Here is a 20,237-nt window from a genome sequence, read left to right as displayed (position 1 = left end):
CCAGGTCTTGGTATTAGCCATTCCTGCCTGTAAGCAGCATTCCCCCAGAAGTATTCTAACTGCACAACGTTCTTAGAAGGAATAGATTTTTTGTGTTCTCAGTGAAGAGCACTGTGGTCTGAATTTTAAAATTAGTTTTGCATCTTTTAATAGAAAACAACATGGAGAGGAAATAAAGGGGGAAAACACTGGCAAGAAAGGGAAAATATGCAGTGAGCAGGTTTTTGCTTGCTGATCCTTCAAGAGAAGGGGCATGGGGGTACAGGGGCCGATCACCCAGCACAGGGCTCCAGATTGGTCTCTCTGGCCTGACCTTTCTGGCCTGCCCCATCCAGCCTGCTCCCTCCTTTTCTACAGCTGATCATCCCAACCCATGTTATAAGCCTGTCCCTAGGAGCTGCTTTAGGTGCCCAGATTCCTGGAAAGAACTACCCGCAACTGGACTAGGAGTGTAGACAGGACTTCCAATATTGTCACAATAGGTGTGTCCTAGAGGCCCCATCCCTCTTGCCCTGACTAACCCATAGAATCTTTCCCAGCACTGGTGGAGGACAGCTAGAGTGAGGCTTGATTGCCAATGGGCCAGGAATAAGGTAAGCTCTGCAGTTGGTACTCAGTTCCTTGGCTGACTCCCAGGGACCCACCTCAGCAGAGGAGTTATCCACCACTGCAGCAACCCCTGGAAGGCTCTCTTTTAAGATCACCTGCCTGGTCTCTTTTGGGAGAGCCCGTCCTGGGGAGCTGGGGAGCACTTTTGGGATTTGCTGTCCCTTGGAATATACACACAGACATCATTACATTACACAGTGAGTGTGAGTACAGCTACAATTCCTTTATGTAGATGTGAATTTTACAAGAAAAAGGAAAAATAAATAAAGTGCACCCACATTTAGGGAAACTGAGACAGGCCACTGGTGAGACAACCTCACAGGACCCACACAGGATGGTGAGGCTACTCCTCAGCCTGCAAGATAAAGAACAGAGATGATCACACATCCCTGAACTGCACAGAATATCTCAAAAGCTGGAAGGGACCAACAAGTAAAACTGAGTCCAACTCCTTGTTCCTCACACGATTAGCAGTTTAAAAAATACTCATAACTCAGGGGGAAAAAAGGCTCACTTACCACATGATAGTTAAAAGATTGTCTCAAGCTGATATTGCCATTAATTTTCAACTGTTATCATTAACTACTTACAAAAAATCAACATTCAGTCTTCCGTTTCTGTTCGGTTGTGTTACTCCATGCCACAGATGAGACAACAAATGCAGTGTGCCCTTCTGGTTTTCTTGCTTCTGATTCCCTTCGACATGAGACTTTTCACTATTCTGTGTGGATGCTGTGGGTCGGCCACAGCATATTCCACTCCTGCAGCTCACCAGTGCAGACTGAGCTGAAAGCAGCAGGGGAGACAGACGGGCCTGAAGCCCCACCAACCGCATGTCCGGGCACCCTGGGTGTTATAAATGAAATCACGGAGTTGGCTTTCGTAAAGGGTTATGAGGTTTCTGTTACAGTTATTTGTGAATATGTCTAATTTTTAAGTGTTATGGTTAAGACAGAAGAGGGTGGGGCAAGCAGCCAATCCATCAAAAGAAGACAACAAGCCAACCGGAGTACCTGAAGGAGGAGGGGTTAGGGGGTTGTAAAAACTGTATCCCCTAGCCAGAAGGTGTGGCTCTGGCGACCCCGCATCGGTGGCTAAGCACCCTGCGCTGCACTTTGCTTTGTGTAACAGCAGACAGACATTCTAAGCCTCTTATCATTATTTGTACTCTGAAATTGAGTTAATAAACTCTTTCAAAATTTAAGTAGTGAGACGACGTTTCTCACACTGGGACTGGAGCCCAGCCCTGGGCTGCAAACAGTTTCCGCGCAGCATCTCCTCGGTAGCCCGCGGGGACCGCCTCTGCCTGCTTGGGGCAGGGCAGCGCCATGCCCGACAACGCGAGACCCCACCCATCTTCAGGGATCCACACCATGGCTCCGCGCAGCCTGCAAACCTCCCCGCTCGTCAACCCCCAGGCCCCAGCTCATCTCGTCAGTGCCAGCCGCGTCAGGGCAGAGAGGTGGGGCAGGATGGACACCCTAATCCGGGATACCACCGAGGGGTCGGGCCGGGCCTGGTGCCCTGCAGCACCGACCCTCCGGGGTAGGGCGGCCGGGCCGGAAGACACCTCCCAATGGGGGCGGGCGCCGGCGCACGCAGCGGCACGTGCATCCTCACTGGACTCAAGCGCTGCACGGCGGGTCTCTGAGCTGCCGCCCGCAGCCCGCAGGGAAACGCGGCCGCCGAGGAAGCGAGGGCCGGACTGAGGGCGAGGCCACGGCGCGCCCTGAGGCCTCAGGGCAGTGCAGCCCTGTTCCCGCTCCCCGTCCTCCCCACCCCAGGCAGGGTCGGTCCCTCTGTGCCGCCTCTCCCGCCCGGCTCTGCCCCCTGGGTCCCTTCCCCCTCCTGCGCGAGGCCCGCGTGTTGGAAATCAGGTAACTTTTCTAATTTTTTAATTAACGGTTTTAAGTAACATTTAATTAATCGTTTTAATTAGTCATAACCAGTGTATTAATTATAAGCAGTGTGTAAGTCTTAAATAACTTTTAGCCAGCATTTAGCAAAGTTTGTCATAGGCAGTGAGTGTGGGAATACAGCACAGGAAAATTATTGAAATTTTTGAAGTTTTGCTAAGCTAACCTTGATATGCTTCAATGAAGGCCTGGGTGATATATTGTTGCAACTGGATACATGAAGCACAGAATTTATATACTACAACGCCATTTTGCAGAAGCCAGAAGATAAAGAAGCAGCTAATAAAGAATCAGTATATGAGTGTTGGAAAGCCCCTACCCAGGATTCATCAGTGCATGTCCCCATCCAAAGCCCTGCAGCACTGCAGAGCAGCCCAAAATTCAACATGTCTTGTGCTGCCAAGCACTGACCAAAGACTGTGACCCTGTTTTGGTTTGAAAGACAGGTGTCTGTTAAAGATGGTGGGAACTTCGCTTAGAACAGAGAGTATGACATCCCTTCCTTCCGAATTATTATAAATTTGAAATCAAGGGCTTTCAGGCAAAGATATGGGGAAAGGAATAGCAGCTCATTACCAGTATCTATAACGAAGCAAACAAGCAACAACAGTAGAAACAACAAACAAACCAGAAACTCGGTGGCAGCTTTCTCTGGACTGCCAAGCACTTTCCCATTTGGTGCTGTTACGGTCAGAGCCAGCAGGGGCGCTGTTGAGCTCACAGCTGGGCAGGACCGGTGCTATGACTACCGTGCAGCTGCAAGGGAGCGCTGTGGCAAGGGTTCAACTCTCTCTCATGGATAACGGCGGACGGGCTGGATGGCAGGACGGGGTGCAGTAGGGAGCTCACAGCAGCAAGCTGGAACAGCAGGTCTGGCTCACCCGAGCTAGCAAGACCTGGTAGAAACTCTGCAGCCGGGGTAGTGTGTCCTGGCAGGCGGGGGTGCAGGGTTACAAGGTAGCAGAAAACAACCCGAGGCAGAGGCAGGAAAAGCGGCAGGGCTAGGAAGCGGCAGCCGGACTCCTCCACAGGGGGAAAGGTCCCGGGTTTCTCCTGCGGTACCCGAGTGGATAGTAAAAGTCTTTCCCAGTTAAATTTGGTGTTAATGAGGTCCCGATTCAATGGTTGCTCTTACAAACAAAAGCCCACCCAGTAAGGAAGAAGTGCAGAGCTGGGCTCCAGTGGTCACAGAGAACCCTCTCAGCAAACAGCTTGACTGTCCCGTTCCCATGCCCCCATCCCCATCCCAGTCCATCCCCTCCACTCCATGCCCAGAGCACAAGGGAGCCAGGAGTGGCAAGGTGCTCTCCTCCCCCTCCCCCGGCCCCCCAACTTTTGTCTCTCTAAAGTACCGATAGTTAGGGTCTCTTAGCAACAGATGGGAACAAAATTCTCAAAAAGAAAACAAAAGGGAAAAAATCCTAACCTCCAACAGACCCACAACATGTCTGAGCTACATTTGCAAAGGGAGGGATGGGCTGTGAGCAGCCATCCTAGTACCGGCCTTGCTGGGATGCAAAAGCAGGGCCTTAAAGCCTGGCATACTTTTTTCCACACTCGGATGTTTAGTGGGGAAAAGAGACAGACCCTCACCCTTTTAATTGGTGGACCTTTGTTTTATCTTTCTGTTACAAATGCAGTTAAGGCGTTGGCTTTCATAAATGCTTATGTTAATTGTTACATGTTATTGTTAATTGTGGTATACCTATGTTGATTGTTACATGTTCTTACAAAGAAAGGGAAGTGGGTGTTAACTTTTGGTACATGATTAGCATAAGGGAAGAGCTGGGAGGCCACCATTGGACAAGCAACGAGCCAATAAGAAGACGCTGGAGACCGAGCCGATAAGGTCACTCTAAGGAGGCGGGGTTAGGGAGGTATTAAAACTGTATCCCCTAGCCAAAAGGCGTGCCTCTGGCTGCACCGTCTGTGGCAGAGCACCCAGCGCTGCACCTCTCTACTTTGTTGGAGGATTATTATCCTTTGTCCCCTATTGTCTTTTAATAAACTGTTAAACTTTTTTAATTGAGTAAGCTTGTTTCTCACATTCCAAAGCCTGGGGTATGAGCCCAGGGCTTTGGGAGAGCCTCTCCCGTTGAATCCCACCTACCCTGCAGTTCCTGTTCTGAAACAGTAATCTGGGCAGTACCCTGCAGCAATTCCCACTGCACCGAGCAGTGCCTCCCACACTGCTACCACTGCACATCAGAGCTGCAGTCAGGACTGGCATTCCATTCTGCAAACTCCTATCCTGTGGAACTGAGGAAGACTATTTTCACTGAAGAAAATAACACACATTGCATGTTCTATCCCTATCAGCAGGAAACTCAGTTGGAGAAGATGTGACAATACTGAACTGCACACACTAGTGTGAATTATAAAAAGGAGCCTGCTCTGTGCACAGGGAAGGCTAAAGAAGAGCACAGATAGTTAATTAACAGAGAGCTTATTAACTATAAAAATGTTCTCCTCTGAGAAGCTGTTAATGGTAAGCAGCTCCATTACATACACAACCACTTTCTAAGCAGAGAATGGTCTGGAACAGAGCAAGGGTTGGTAAATGCACCATGACCCAGGGTCATGACCACAAGTAGTCATCAGGCTGATTGACTGGAATCAGTAACAAGTCTGCTACTGCATCAGTTCATCCAGGCCTCTCTGGCTTCCACATCCATTACTACCACACATTCATCAGTCACAGTCTGATGCTTACATGTAGGCTCTGTTACTCTCTGCAACCTGTGACATCACAATGCATTAGACCAAGCACAGCACTAAGTCCCCCAGAGAAGGAGGCTGCAGCAGTAAAAGGCTGGCACTAACTCACACAGGATCCCAGGGATCTTGCAAAGGGCCAGGAAAGGAGAGTGCAGATAAGGCAGGCCACATGTCCAGAGCAGAGGTCTATGCAAAACAAATAAATATTAAAGCAACATACTGATCTCTAGTCTCCATCCTTGGAATAATTCAAAACCCCTCTGGACATGGTCCTAGGGAGACAAGGTTTGGATGACCCTTCTTGAGAGGGGAATTGGACCAGACAGACCCCAGAGATCGCTCTTCCAACCTCAATCATTCTGTGATCTCTTATTTTTGAGCACAGAGCTCTGGTTAGCACTTGGAAAACTACCAAGATGTCAGTGGGCAACCAAGCTTGTCCAGTGGCCCTGAGGTTTTGTAGCAAATGCAGTAAGCCTGCAATCCTCAGCTCAGCACATATGTAGGACCTTGGGTAAAGTAGGGGAATGTGGCTAGCACAGGTTTTTCCCATGAGAAATTTTCTTGTGTTTTATAAATAAAGATAAAGTTTGGATGTTGTTGGAACAGTGTCCCAGAATTTGGACAGTGCAGGCCTGGCCAATCAGGCCTGGGGGAAGGCTTCTGACTGACCAATCTGGGTGACTTTTGAGAACTCTATATATGTGATGAAATCAAAACAATAAAGGTCATTCCTTCTTGCCACTGAGAACTGGTGCCTTCATTACTCTGCTAGCTGCTCAACAGCGACAGGGGAAGCCACCAGAAACAGTCTGAACATAGCTAGCTGAAGCCAAGCAGGAAACAGGTGATGCTTCCTCATCACTTGCAGCCAGCTCCATGAGCCAACCCAGCCTCAGTGCCTGCAGCCTCTTCCAAACATGACTGTCAAGGCATGTTTGGAAAACTGCTTCAGGTAGTATTCAAGTATCAGACAGCATTGGGATGAGGCTATGCAAACAGGCCCAGCCTTTGAAGAGCTGCCCAGCTGTGCCCCCAGAAATCACTACTGTCCTCCCAGTAAAGCAAAAGACAACCCAGTATGCGTAACCAAGAACAGCCACTCACTTGCACAGAATCTCAGATACTCATTCTTTCACAGTCCACAGGTGCATTGCAGGTCTGAGGGTCTTTATTTCACAGTTAATAATGGCTAAAGAGATGAGTTACACATTTTAGCATCCACGGGCAGCAAATCATAGTAGCAATGTGGTACTCACATTGGGCTTAATGACAAGATGAAAGACTGCACAAGGTACACCAAGGCAACTCCAAAGGCGGGCAGTGAAAACAAGATACTAAACCTGGAAAAGACCAATTGGCCCAACTAGGGCTTAGGAAAAAAATAATTATCACATTGATGCTGGACGGGGGGAAAGAATTCAAACAGCAGCAACTAAGAGCATCCCCAAAGGGGAATCAGCAATATGGGGATGGACAGAACAGGCAGGGGAGGGAGTCAGCGTTAGTCACAAGCACAGCTGGACCAGATCACAGAAACATATTTCACTTCGTGGAGCAACATGCCCTACCTTTTAAAGAGGGGTGTTAAGTTAGTCTGTTTTCCCCCCTTTCCAGCCACTTCACAGTCCAGGAGTTAGTTACAGCACAATGCGCAGATCTAGTTAGTGAGGGTGGTCTAGAGGACCCATCCCTTTTAACAGACCTGTGTAACTCATCAGGGGCTTGGGAAGTGTGAGCCACACAATGCATGGGAGGGACCGGTGGAAGCTCCTGCCAACTACCCAGAACTACTTGGTGCCCTGCTTATGCAGCAATCCCAGATAAGGCTACTAAAGCTGTGTCTCTGGGTACACTGACTCTGCCCTGTGGAGGGCATCTGGCAGTGAACTCCAGCACTCCTCAGGCTGACCTGGACTCAGCTGGCATGAGAGAACAGAAAGAGACACAGGAGGTACTGCAAAGGCTTAGACCATTCCACACAGAATTAATATGGCCTGTAGTTCCAGTAACTGGAGAAAACGGAGATCTGGAAAGCGAGAAGAAAAGCAGGTAAGTTCCTATATCCCTCGGACGACAAAAAAAAAGGAGCATATAATGTGTGAGGGAGGACTGAGCTTCACAGCATTACACACTTCAGCACTGCACTACTGAAGGGCAGGTTTGCTGCTGCTGTCACTCAAGGAGCAGTTACTTGCTCAAGTGGGCAGCCAGGCCAGTTGCAGAGCTGGAACTGAGCACTGATCTATTGGAATCTAGGTTGCTGAGGTCTCCATGCTCCTCTCCAGCACTCTGGTATTTCCTCTCATCCACCTCATCACTGAGAACACAGAAGTGCCTACTTGCTCCTTTCCATCTAGTCACTAGCTCAGCAGACATCTGCCACACCACTATACTTATCCTATGGCTGTCTGCTAGGCAGTGCCAGCCAGCAGAGTCTGGTACTGCCTGCCTCCCTGGCTCCAGAACACTGACTCATTCCTTGTTTTCAGCAAGTTGAACAGAATAACATCACATCAGATCTGAGGTCCTCTCAAAATCCAGAGTTAAAAACAAAGCCCGTTCTCCAAAGCCATTACCTTGTCCTTCAGTTGCTGGCAAAGCTGAAGTGAAACTGTGAAGAAGACAAGGGCATCATTTAACCACGGCACAACACATTCCACTTTATGGACATGGCTGACTTCATACCGCTGGCTGCCAAACTCACTGGAGGGGGGAAAAGAGCACAGCTTCACACACAACAGCACAGAACACAACTCAACTGTCCTACATTCCCATAGAAGAGATTATGATGATTTCTATCACATTTAAATCAACATCTGACAAAGTTATGCAAACCTCTGAACAGAGTTAGGGTTAAGCTAAAGAGTGCTGGTAGGAACTTCACCTCATTCCAGACAGGCACAGAGGCATGAAATGCAGATGGCAATGCCAATAACCAAACACTCATTTTGGTTGCAAACTCTGAATTCTAGATAAACTCATGGCACTGTATAGATGGGCTGAATCCTGGAAATTCATATCTTTTGGCCTTTAGGATCAAGTCATTAAAAGAGACACAAGATAGCATTCACAGGCACAGCAAGTGACTCAGTCCAGCTTCTCCACTTCAGAGATACTATAATGGAAACTGCACACAGCTGTTTGGATTTCATCCTCAAGACACACCAACACCTGTTATCCAGGTACACTACCCTTGTAGTGACTGTACTTACAACATGGCCCCAGGGTTGTGAAAAACAGACCCTCCAGCAGGTTTGAAGTTCTAGAGAAGGAAAAGGTCATTAGGATTTTGATGCAGTAAACAAACCACTTTGAAGAAAGACATTTGAGGTTTACATTTTCAGTAGCCTGACATCAAGAAACGCTCAAACTCTATTTGCCTGGACGCTCCATCAATATGGAACGCCTTTTGATAGAACCCTTCCTGCTCCTTCATGAGAGAAATTCTACACAGTGGCTGAGCTCAATGTAGCTACAAATTTTATCACTACAGAAATAAGATGAGGTGATCCAGAAGAAAAACAAAATAAGGATTTTTAGGAAAATCTTCCTTATGGAAGGACTACATTTCATAAAGCTTAAGAGTTCAATGCTGTTTTTACAGGATGTCAAGTTGACCCATGGTGAAGCAGAAAAGTATCCATCAAAACTCTGTTCAGGAAACCCAAGATGCTACTTTGATGTGAACTGGATTAATGTAATTATGCCCTTCCAAAATTACACAAAATTATCAAACTACATTTAAAGTATTTGGTAAAAAAATGGCTTACTCCAGAGCACTGGTATGTTCTGGGCTAAGCAGCCATGCCCCAAACTAGATTTAGAACCAGTGCTAAACACAGACACTTAGCCCCAGCTAAAGTAATTTCTGCATTATCTTATGAATGTAACACTGCACCAGGTAGCAATGCGACCTCCTCCTCACAGTGGGACACAAGGAGAGGGAACTAAACAAAGCTCAGCAGATAGCAGGCATCACCTTGGTTGTGCTGGGCTGCAGCACATGGAGCTGGTAGACAGTGAGGCACAGCTTGTTCAGGTTAATATAGAAATTCACAAGGATGTCTGGCGGCAGCGCAGGGGTGAACATTTTCTGGCAAGAAAATTAGTTTCTTTGTCAGTGAAAGGATCATAATTTCTAATGCTAGGAAATCATTCTATTTTCCCAAGCCACACTACAATTACCCCATGGCAAAAAAAACATTAGGAGAGAAACAAAGACTGAGCAGCTGCAGACAATGGTTGTTGCTCTTGCTACCCTTGATCAAATGGTATGTGCATGACAGTGACAAGAGAGGATGGAGCAGTGTTCAGAAGGGCATCCCTGGACAAGACTCTTGAGCAGAGAACAGAATTTACTTTCAGAGTACCAGAACCCTCATGCCTAAGTAATCTGCATTCCCACAGGAAGATACAGAGCAGCCAAAACCACTCAGGATTTGTACTTGCTTCAGTTCTGCCTCAGGAGACACTGCAGAAACCCACTTCCACCGGGATGCAGCCCAGTATCCAAACTGTTGCATGCTGCCGGACCTGTATAGAGATCTATACCACCACATACTTACTGTGAGGCCACTGGAGGCAATTTCTGGTAGTGTCAGAGTCGCAGGAGTGGTCAGCCGATTTCGGGCTCTGGAGAGCTGCAACATCACAGCATCCATAAGCTACAAGATAACGTACAGAACACTGCTGAGTGTAATTCCTGGACAGCTCTGGACAGCGTGCTGTAGAATCCTACAGCCTTCTGCAAGTGTTAAACAACAAACACTACTAACATCACCATTCCAGAAATTCAGTAACTTATTGGGAAGGGGTGGCTCCCACATAAATGCAGTTTAACTGTTACCATCATCAGAGACTTACGAGAAAGGTCAGGAGTACTCACTACCAGGGACTGATAAGAGAACAACTATTCATGGTAAGAATACCAAGGCAACATAAGATCAATTACTGATGCCACAGAAGCATTAACAAACTCATCATCAGGTCTTAAGAAGAACAAGCATTAAGGAAAAAATGACAAGCCGTGTTCTCGGTCTCCCCACTCCCATATCACAGGTACAGCTGCTGACTGGGCTTCCCACCTTCATAACCAGCTATAAGTGAGGGCAGTAGAAAAAAATAACCAGCTCATTGTGAGGCCAATCCTGCCAGAATCCATAGTTCAAAGGCTCTATTTAGGCAGACTGCCTCTTCCGGAAAAAACCGGGGAAGCAACATTTGGCTGTTGTAGAGCTCATGACTGCTAAGATGAAGGCGTTTTGTATTATGACTAATATCTCCCCCTACTTCTACCTGAAAGTAAAAGGAAGTAGTTTTATTACTTAACTTCTTCCTATGAGCAACCTTTGCCCATATGGAAAATAAAAGTGTTTCATTTTCTTATGTTTGATGTTGTGTTGGATTCCAACAAGCAAGCCAAAATTCTGGTGCCTTCAGAGAGCATTTCCAAGCAGAAAGTTGGGCTTCACTGCCATGCAACAGCTGCTCTGTATTAAGACTCCAGCAAATACTACTGGCAAGAGAGAAGCCACTTTCAAATTTTCAGCAAATCACAAGTACTGTCATCTTCTGTTTGCTGATGGTTGCCTCACTGCTGCTCTCACCAGCAAGCACTGATCAACAGAGGAGTGTAAGTTATGTAACAACATCATCCACAGAACGTCAAGGAAGATCCTACCAGATTATCACTGGCAGTGTAACAGGGCACCGACTGCTCAGATTACTGTTCACCAGGATGTACAGCCCAGTTACTAATGCTAAACTGGTACAGATTATTATAAAATACGAGGTCACATGGACACTTGTTGACATGGGTACGTAAGGGTACAACTGTGAAGTCCGTTTCCACTAAGAGACCCAGACAATAATGTGCATTAACTGTGTTTAAAACAACAAATGGAGAGAAGAAAAATGCATGTTCCTGCCCAAGCAGCAGGGGCTTTCTCCTCACCTTGAGCACCTCCAGGCCTGTTTTGAACTGGTAGTTCACATCTCTGTTCATAAGCAGGTAAATGGCTTGGTTCACATGGTTTCTAGCATCCTGGATCTGCAAAGGTACAAATGCAACCCTATTAAATAAACACTTTGTAATAACACATTACAAAGTAATGGCGTAAATGGGAAGTAAATGTTTCCCCAGTTACCTCACTGACCTTAAGAATGGTATCTTCTCAAATGTTAATGCCATGTCTAAATGCCAGACACTCTCTAACACAAAGCTACCACTGCTGCTCAGAAGCATTACTGGGTTCTTCACTCATGGAGTGGAGATGCAGAATAGTCTGACAGCTACAACCTAGATGGTCAGTACAAATATTGTGACATCAGGCACTCTCATCCTGGGGGTGCTCTCCACGACCGCTTGGTAGGAATTCTCACTGCTAATGGCATACAGCAGTCAGCTCTAGCATCATGAACAATGATTTCATCCTATTGGAGCTAAAATCAATGACAGCAACGAGCAGCAAGCACTGATTTCCAATGCTGTGTCTCTAGCAGTATCCCAGAGCCCTTTCAAAGTAAAATTGTTGGGATTAAGAATAATCTCCATCATCAAGAAGCTGTGCCATTGTGCGGGACCGGACCAGACTCAGGATGCAGCTGGCTTGAGTTCCTCTCAAGCAAGAGGAACACAGTTATCAGAGCAAGGATGATAGGTGTATCCTTGCTGTCATGGGAGCAAGGACAAACCAGAAGAGGACAATGGCCCTGGGAGAAACTGACCTGTGTTCAATTTCAGGCAGCAGCATAAAAATTGAAAAAAACCCCAAAACCTGAGGAGTAAATCAGAGGGTGCAAATGGAAGAGCTAAGCAGAGAAGCTTGTATGAGAAATGTCTGCTGGAAGATGGTCTTGGGGTATTTGTACTTTGATATATCTACAATGCTCTCCAGCAATCACAGCTCCCAGGTCATCCTCGTAGAAGCCTTCCTGGCATAGATCTGGCTCTGGTTCCTTCTAATGCAGAGCTCAGGGAACACAGAACAGCCTTGCTCTTAGAAAGCTCTTGCACTGAAGGCTACAGAGAGAAGAGTGAGAATGGTAAGTCCACTGTCAGACTGCAGAGTGACTCTGAAGGTACTTGGGCATCTCCAAACCTCCAGCCTTTGTATCTCCCAGAGGTTTCTGAGCAAGCTAAACTGTTCCTGGCAGCATTTCCCAACCAAGCAATACCAACCCTGCTATTATAATGATTTGCTTTATTCATATTCCCCCTTGATTTTGCTCTGTTCTCTAATCAACATCCTCCAAATTTATGTGCCTGCACCTGTTTTCCTCAAAAATGTGCCTGCACTACAATTTCTTACCCATGACTTCACTTTGTACAGAGAAACCAAACTCCAGCTGACATCACTCATTAAGGGAAGACACTCATGATCCTCTGGGATGCTATTTTTAATTCAGTCAGGCCAAAGACCACCATATATCCACTTTAAATGCTTCTGCACTCAGTCCTTTATGCACTCACACTCCATATTTGAACAATCTCAGAACACACAATGCAAGAAAATAAAGGAAGGTGTCTTCCATAAAAGCTGATAGAAGTCTATCAACCAGGCAGCAGTACCAAACAGCCACAAAACAGGATGCATTGCTGGACGTTGTCACAAAACCTTCCTTGCTTTCTTGCAAGGTATAAACGAACTCAGTCAAGTTTGGCATTAATGTCACAAGTACACAATTTTCTAGATTTCTACAAAGTTACTAGGTAGAGCTTTCACTGCTAAAGCAGGCGTTGGGAATTGTACTCAATGCCAAATGCACTCATCACCTAGAAAAACCTGAGCTATGGCACAGGGAAGCACATGGAACACATCTTCCTCCAACATACTCAGCCACGACAAGTGGCAATAATGAGGAAAACCACGTCTTCAGACCCTAGGTCAGGTCCTGAAAAAAGGTATCTCCCAGCAAAATGATGGGAAAGAGATTCTGTTTCTGGATAGCTGCATTCTTTTAACTCCTTACCTGAGAGAACTCAGACATGTTACAGGAGCACAATGATTTGTTCTCAGTGTAAACAAATGCATCTGTAAGAGAATGAGAGCAAGCTACTCAAAGCCCCTGAAGCTGCTCTTTGCCCTGCTAGCCTGTGGTGACACGGGACAGTCCTGCACAGGCACCTCAGGAAATCCTTTAAAAGATCATGACTGCTATGCAGACAGCCTTCACATCAACTGGTGTGTCTCAAATTAGCCCAGGCATCCCAAATTAATTTAAATGGCTTAACTGCACCTGATTCCTCCCTTAGCTTTTACCACTGTAGCTCATGTGGAATGGACATAACAGTCTCTCTTGACGGTGTAAAGTTATTGCTCAGAGAGCATAGAGGCTATGGATAAGTGGGCATCTAGAGCCAACAGTACCTGCTGCAATTTCCACTGCTTGTCTTCCCGGAATGAAAAATGCAGGAGCTGATTGTTTCTGGGCATTTTCAGATTAACATCCTTGAAGAAAGAAACAAAGACATGAGAGCAAGAAATGCCTGTATGCAGAAGATGGGGGCTGGCAGTCACACTACATACTTCCAGACCATCCTGGCAAGCTGCCTTCTGCAGTTCTGGCACAGCCAGAACCTTAGTGTTCCCACAGGATGATATTAATACAAAGAATAGGTTGAAAGGCATTGAGTGAATCAGGATCCCGGCAGGACTCATGACCTCAGCCCAGAAGGCCCCCAAAGAAACTTGTTATTACACAACAAAGGTGGTAAAGGCAAGCAATCCACATGAAAGTTGACTCCAGCACTCACCACTGCAAGGTGGTGGTAGGAAGGGGTGTCAGATGCTGGATCTTGACAAATTTCAACGGTTGCTGAAACACCTAGGCCAATTAGGGAGGACTGACAAAGAACACTGATCAATGGTAACACATAACCAGGGTGTCCTCCCTCCCTGAGGTGATTAAAGGGTAGCAAGGACACCCACCCCTTGCAGTACAAAGCAAGAAGTGTGGCAAGTACTCACAGCTTGACACAGTGCATCTCCCTGCAGCGTCAACACACCTTTCACCTGGTCTGTGCTGGAATGAGAGGAAAGATCTGGGCAACACATGTCACAAGAGGCGCCTATCACATGCCAACATAACACCTCCCCTCCTTGTCCTCTGTAGCCAGAATAGTTCCTCCTGCCTAGGGTCTCAACACTACACACAGTTTCAAGTCCCCAGTTCTTGGCCTGTGGCCAACTCCTGTCATATTCTTTATGGGCCACCCCACCCTAACTGCTCTGCCTAAAACATTACCTTTATTTCTTATCTCATTCTTATTCCATTTATCACCTGTCAACAATCTGGTTGCCTTTACAAACAGCTCTAGCAGGCACAAGCACAAGACAATAAATTAATTACTGACATTGAAGTGATTCCTACAGGAGTTGAAAGCTACAAACCACACCCCAATCCAAGAAAAAAGATCCCAAGTAAGTAAAACCCCACACTCTTAAATAAATAAAAATCCCACACCCCAAACCCCTTTGAAAGGTCCTGTGAGATGACTCACATCTACAACGAACAGTGTGAGGAGAAGACTGAAGCACCTGGTTGGGCCATACCTTACAATTTACTATATTAGACACTCTTTAAGTCAACACTGCAAGATCCACCTTACAACAACAATAAACAGAAGCTAAATTAAGTTTAACTAAGATCTGAAGAAGACAACCTTCAAACTTAGTACAGAAATACTGCGTGATTCCTTGCAATGCTCACTGCAACATTCCTAAGGTCTAAGGTTAACTGCTTTGTGACAAGCTTGTGACCCCTGCCAGAGCAGCTATTGAGACCAAGGGCCACAATGAAGATCAAAAAATGGACATCAATTTCAGAAGAACTGCACGTCTATAGCACCTTCTGCACAAGCCTCGGTTTGCTCTGTGTGAAGGGTATTTACTATTGTTATTTTAGGGAGATTAGGACAAAGGTTAGGATTTCTCCACAGCCAGTGTCAGAAATTGAGCCAAGAGCAGAATTTGGGTCTTGGAACTGCGACTCCCTGTGTCATAATCAGAAAAATGCCCCTTGGCAAACTGCCTACAGCACCAAAGCAAAGTACAAGCATGTGGTCAGGAATCAGTGACTGCATTATTGGTGTCAGCAGGAAATGGCAAAGCTGGGTCAGGCAGCCCTGGAACACAGCTACAGACTGTTACCTTCACCTGCCATGAAAGTTACTTTGTTTTCCTTAAGGCAAAATCTCCTGTTAAAGAAAACCCATCACACCAGGATTGCTGCAAAGTCCTTCACCACAGATCCTCCAGGACCTGCACCCTTTGCTGCAGAGGAAAGTGACCCACTGACTACCACCACTTACCCTGATGTACTTAGTACAAAGTTCTCCTGCTTGACAGCTCCTCCTGAGCCACTGGTGGGCAGGGCAAAGCGGTGGGAGGCCTCCTGCCCAAGAGAGGATACAGTGAGTGCTGGAGCATCTGCCTGGGCCCAGCACACCACGAACCAGGAACAAACACACCAGCAGGTGGCTGAATATGTAGCAGTTGCCTCTGCCAGCCTCCTGAAGTCCACCAAGCAGAGCACTTGAATTTCATCCTACTGCAAGACCAGTGCAGCCCAGGAGAAGGCTCAGCGCATGCAACCCATAGCAAAAGGCATTTGGAAAGCCCACACCCTGGAGTAGGATTCTCAAGCTGTCCACAGAAGGAGCAGCACCAGACAGCTCAGCCCTGCACACCCTCCGGCACCATGGTGGTGGCCCCTTATCATAGCTGGTACTTACACATGAGGGAAGTCTGGAGTGAAAATCAGCCCTCCCCAACCGCCCTCCAGGTTATACTGGCTGCTCACTGCCCTTCACACACTTCACTGTTAAAACTATAATAAATTCTTCAAAACGAGTACTACATATACAGGTATTGCAGTCTATTGTCACTGGCTGACTCCAGTCCTAGGGTTCTGAGTCAGTACTGTGGCACTCTTACCTCCTCTGGCACCTGCCCCTAACCTCCACATTTTTGGCCTTGCTCTTCCATCACTCCCTAACCTCCCAAAATCACAGCGTTAAAGGGCTGGGCCTGTTAAACACTGACCCAGCAGACACACAGTGCATTCTCGGTGCACACAAGTCCCTTTAGCCAGTTCCCCACTGGCTGCTTGGAAAGAGTCGACCCTGCAGCATATGCTCAGGCTGGAGAAAGGTGAGAAAAGTGCTGCCCACCTGGTTCAGCTGAACACATCAGGCCTCTGAAAGGGGCAGGTACCCACAGAGGAGTGGGCATGTCAAGGAAAGGATGGTTTTGAACAAGGAGAGCGCATGCTAGTAATTACTGCACAAGTAGCAGCTGTCAGCTAAAGGCCATCTTTGTTTGCTTCCACCAGCACATGTCAGAGTTACAGGCAAATCCAGATTCTCTGTTCCAGAAAATATTTACATCTCAGGCAAATGCCTGGCAGATAGGCCTGGTTGCTTCCATGTGCCTTTTCAAAGCAGCTCTCAGCAAAGGGTCAGGAACAGAGCAATCTTGGGGAAATCAGCTTTATTTGGAGTCCTCAAGACCAGATGGCAAGCAAGCACTAGGGACAGAACCGACATGCATGATGGACCTTTCTGTGAAGCCTGTACCAAGAATTTTTTCCTCCAGGGGAAAACTATCACCATTCCTTACACAGAAGGTCAAACAAAGCCACAACACAAAAACCAGACAAAGTTAACCTCACCTTCAAAATATCCTGCAGCTGTCTCAAAACAGCATGGACCTCTTCTTGTAAAAGCCATTTAAATTCTTCTTCCTATGAAGAAGAGAAGTCATGAGAAGGTAGCATTGGAATCACCAGATGTCAAATGCTGGAAGTAAATCTCTCAGACACATGCAAAAATTATTTAAGTGTACTACTGTTTCCATGCTGTTTAAATAAAGAAGAAGAAAAAGATTTCTTCCTGATTTGTTGAAACACCTCAGTCTCCATACCTCCACTTCTCCACTCCAGTCCAATGAACTGTCCTCATTCTTGCCCTGACTTTAGGAAAGCAACATTCACACAAATTCATGTACCAAAAAACCTAGAATTGGATGCAAATTTCAGAGCAAAGTAAAAATCCTGCTGCTTCAAAAACTGGGACATCTTTTTAAGCTGTTGGGATGGACTGACCTGGCTGCCAGACACGCACCCAACCTCCTTCACTGCCCCTTCCTCAATGGGTCAGGGAGGAAATATGATCATGGGCCAAGTAAGATCATGGGCTAGGGAGATCCATTACCAATTCCTGGCACAGGCAAAACTGAATCAACTTGCAGACAAATTTGTTGCTAATTAGGTGGTGAGAAACAAAGATAAAAACTAAAATGAGTATCCCCTGCCCCCGTCCCCAGCATTTCCCCATGCAATAGCAGTACAAAACCAAAACAAGTTAAACTGAAATGCAGGGGGCACAGGCTGGAGACTACCAGTCATTGGGGCAAATCCAGTAACAAACAAGTTTGGATCTGATGACTCGTGGCCTTGAGCCTCCCTCAGTTGCTGCCACAGAGAAGCCTGTATAAGGCAGACCCTCAAAGCACAGCTAATATTCCTGTTAAACCATGAGACCCCATGCAGATCATCAGAGAAGTGGGGAACAGATGCAAGCATGAGCCAACGAAAAGATTGCCACTTGTCATCTTGTAAGAAAAGAGAAATTTTCCATGTGGAGAGTTCTGAGCAGGTTGCCCACAGAAAAACAGGCAAGACATGGTCAACTCAGAACTTCAAGATTGTGGTTTCTCTTCTAGATGGTTCCTGTCCATCATGAGGAACACAGCCCCTCACTTATGCGCCATCGATCACCTTACGCAAGACTTATCCCAACAACCAGTAGGACAAAGTCAGGTTTGTTACAGCAAACATTCATGCAAGGCAGGCACACACAACAAAGCCAGGCAGGATTTGGGTGCAGGATTTGGGTGCAGGACCACTGACTTCGACCCTTTAATCCTGTTTTGAGTTTCTGGGAATTATATTGATCATAGAATGTCCTTAACTGGAAGGGACCCACAAGGATCATCAAGTCCAAGTCTGGGCTCTGCACAGGACAGCCCCAAGTATTCTACCATGTGCTTGAGAGTGTTGCCAAAACACTGCTTGAACTTTGTCAGGCTTGGTGCTGTGACCACTGCTCTGGGGAGCCTATTCCAGTGCCTGACCACCCTCTGGGTGAATAAACTTTTCCAAATACTCAGCCTAAACCTCCCATGACAGAGCTCCATGCTGCTCCCTCAGGACCTGTCACTGATCACCAGAGAGAAGATGGATCTGCTGCTCTTTCACTCTGTAATGTTTGCCCTCCTCCAGGTTCCCAAAGGAACAATAATCCCATGGGTGCAGCAGATATCTTTAGTATCTCAAGCACGATGCAGATGCTTCTCCTCAAAATCCCCATTGGTGTCTTTCTTCCCTCTAGTCACAGCAAGAAATCTTCTTTCACCCGCCTATTAGTTTTAGACTACGTCAAGTTCATGCACATCTGTGCACTACACAGTTGTATTTTTTTGGGAATGCTGGTCATACCTTCCTAAACTATATGAACATTAGAAAAACCTGTTTTCCTACGTGGCTTTCCACCCAGACCGATGGATTTCTGAATCCCTTCTCCAGACCAGAGATTTCACTCCTCCTCGGAGCTCCTGTCCCGGGGAGGCCGCAGTGGCGACTGCTCACTGCCGTCCCCTCTGCAACCAGGTCACTAGGCGGCTCGGGCACCCGTCACCCGTCACTTGCGGGGCCGGTAAGCGGGACACCAAGGTCACAGGACACATTCACGGTGTGCGGGGTGCAGGGCGGCCCTAGCCTCGCCAGTCCACCAGGCCCACCCGACAAGCGGCGCCGGTGGCAGAGAGACCCGAGCGGGATCTACTGGTGGGCGAGGCGGGAGGAGGCCGCGGCCTCCGAGACAAACGGCAACAAAGCCCTGCCGCCGGCCCGAAAGCCTGGCCCGACGGCACAGCCGGAACCTGGGCAGGGCCTGCGGTCAGGACGAGTGCTCTACGGCCGGACCCGGGCGGCCCCCGCACTGCGCCTGACCTGGACCAGGGAGCCGGATCAGGGGACTGCCTTGCCGCCATCCCGCGGCTCCCCGCTCGAGCCCGAGTGGACAGAACGAGCCTGAGGGGGCCCGGCAGTGCTGTCATGTGCGGAAAGATGTCGCTGTCGCTCGCCCTGGCCCCGCCGAGCTTCCGCCCGACTCACCAGCACCGCCCGCTCCCCCGGGCTCGCCATAGCCGCCGCCATCCCGCCACCGCCGCCCCGCCCCCATTAGCCACCGGTCCCGCCCCCGACACCGCGCGCGCATGGCCCAACAGCGCTTGATTGGGCAGTCCCACCTCCTTCTGCCACTGCGCGGGGCGGGGCCCCACGAGTGACGCTATGGGGCGGGACCGGGGGTCCACCGCCCCGGTAGTCGTCTCGCGTACCGCCGGAGGCTGTCGGTGCTGCAGGACGGGTCTGACCTGCCTGCCTCCAGCGGAGCGCAAATGGGCGAAGATCAAACCAAGCTGCGTGTAAGAATACTCAGAAATGAGTGAAGACGTGGAAGTCTCATCACTTCTCAAAACATTTATCCTGGCAGCGAGGTCTTTGCTCAGAAGTCGGTGGGTTCCCTTTCACAGCAGCTGCACTGCGAGCGAGACGTGCGGGCGTAATACCTTCACCACATGAGCCCCTGGGGGATGTGAGATGGGAATGATCCTTCATGCCCAGGGCAGGAAAAGCTTCCAACAGCTCCAGTTCCGGCTGCAAGCACAGCTCTCGACTCTCAATCTGTTGCTTTTAATGACAGTGCTCAAAAGCAGTACTTCTTTTGGGCACCTGTAACTCACTGCACCTGAAACCCACTGTCATCCACACCTCATCTCATCCTCGTGCCTCAGGGCAAGAACAGCTACTGCTGTCTGATTATCCACAAGCAGTATTCCAGAGCTTGTAAACGTGTCAGTTAAGGGATCATGTCTTAGAATACCCAACTCACTGCTGAGTTAGTTAAGTGTTCACAGAAACATGGGA

The 20,237-nt window shown here is 47.9% G+C and overlaps 1 protein-coding gene and 1 long non-coding RNA gene across 2 annotated transcripts; both read right to left on the bottom strand.

Annotated features, from left to right (window-relative positions):
* Positions 1-817: 817 nt before the first annotated feature.
* On the bottom strand, positions 818-2,412 carry LOC146431006 (uncharacterized). Its single transcript, XR_014855228.1, has 2 exons — positions 1,836-2,412; positions 818-1,455 (listed from the first exon to the last, which is right to left on the bottom strand). It is a non-coding gene; the product is annotated as an uncharacterized LOC146431006 (long non-coding RNA).
* Positions 2,413-6,396: 3,984 nt separating this feature from the next.
* ROGDI (rogdi atypical leucine zipper) lies at positions 6,397-19,575 on the bottom strand. Its single transcript, XM_085075314.1, has 11 exons — positions 19,425-19,575; positions 16,920-16,991; positions 15,559-15,641; positions 14,216-14,270; positions 13,616-13,696; positions 11,200-11,295; positions 9,812-9,910; positions 9,226-9,339; positions 8,459-8,508; positions 7,823-7,949; positions 6,397-7,272 (listed from the first exon to the last, which is right to left on the bottom strand). The coding sequence occupies exons 1-11, from the start codon at positions 19,464-19,466 to the stop codon at positions 7,231-7,233; spliced, it is 861 nt and encodes a 286-aa protein (XP_084931440.1). The 5' UTR covers positions 19,467-19,575; the 3' UTR covers positions 6,397-7,230.
* Positions 19,576-20,237: the final 662 nt, after the last annotated feature.

The sequence above is a fragment of the Lichenostomus cassidix genome, chromosome 14 (assembly GCF_008360975.1).
Source record: "Lichenostomus cassidix isolate B80296 chromosome 14, HeHo_3.0, whole genome shotgun sequence".
Classification (NCBI taxonomy): domain Eukaryota; kingdom Metazoa; phylum Chordata; class Aves; order Passeriformes; family Meliphagidae; genus Lichenostomus; species Lichenostomus cassidix.
This window is presented reverse-complemented; position numbering and strand designations above follow the sequence as displayed.

What these genes read in the sequence shown, in the direction of transcription:
- ROGDI (XM_085075314.1), bottom strand. Translation starts at nt 19,466, where the DNA reads ATGGCGGCGGCTATGGCGAGCCCGGGGGAGCGGGCGGTGCTG. An exon ending in CGGGGGAGCGGGCGGTGCTG is followed by an intron (nt 16,992 to 19,424) that starts GTGAGTCGGGCG and finishes TCTTCTTCATAG; the next exon opens with GAAGAAGAATTTAAATGGCT. An exon ending in CACAACCCTGGGGCCATGTT is followed by an intron (nt 7,950 to 8,458) that starts GTAAGTACAGTC and finishes TCCCCCCTCCAG; the next exon opens with TGAGTTTGGCAGCCAGCGGT.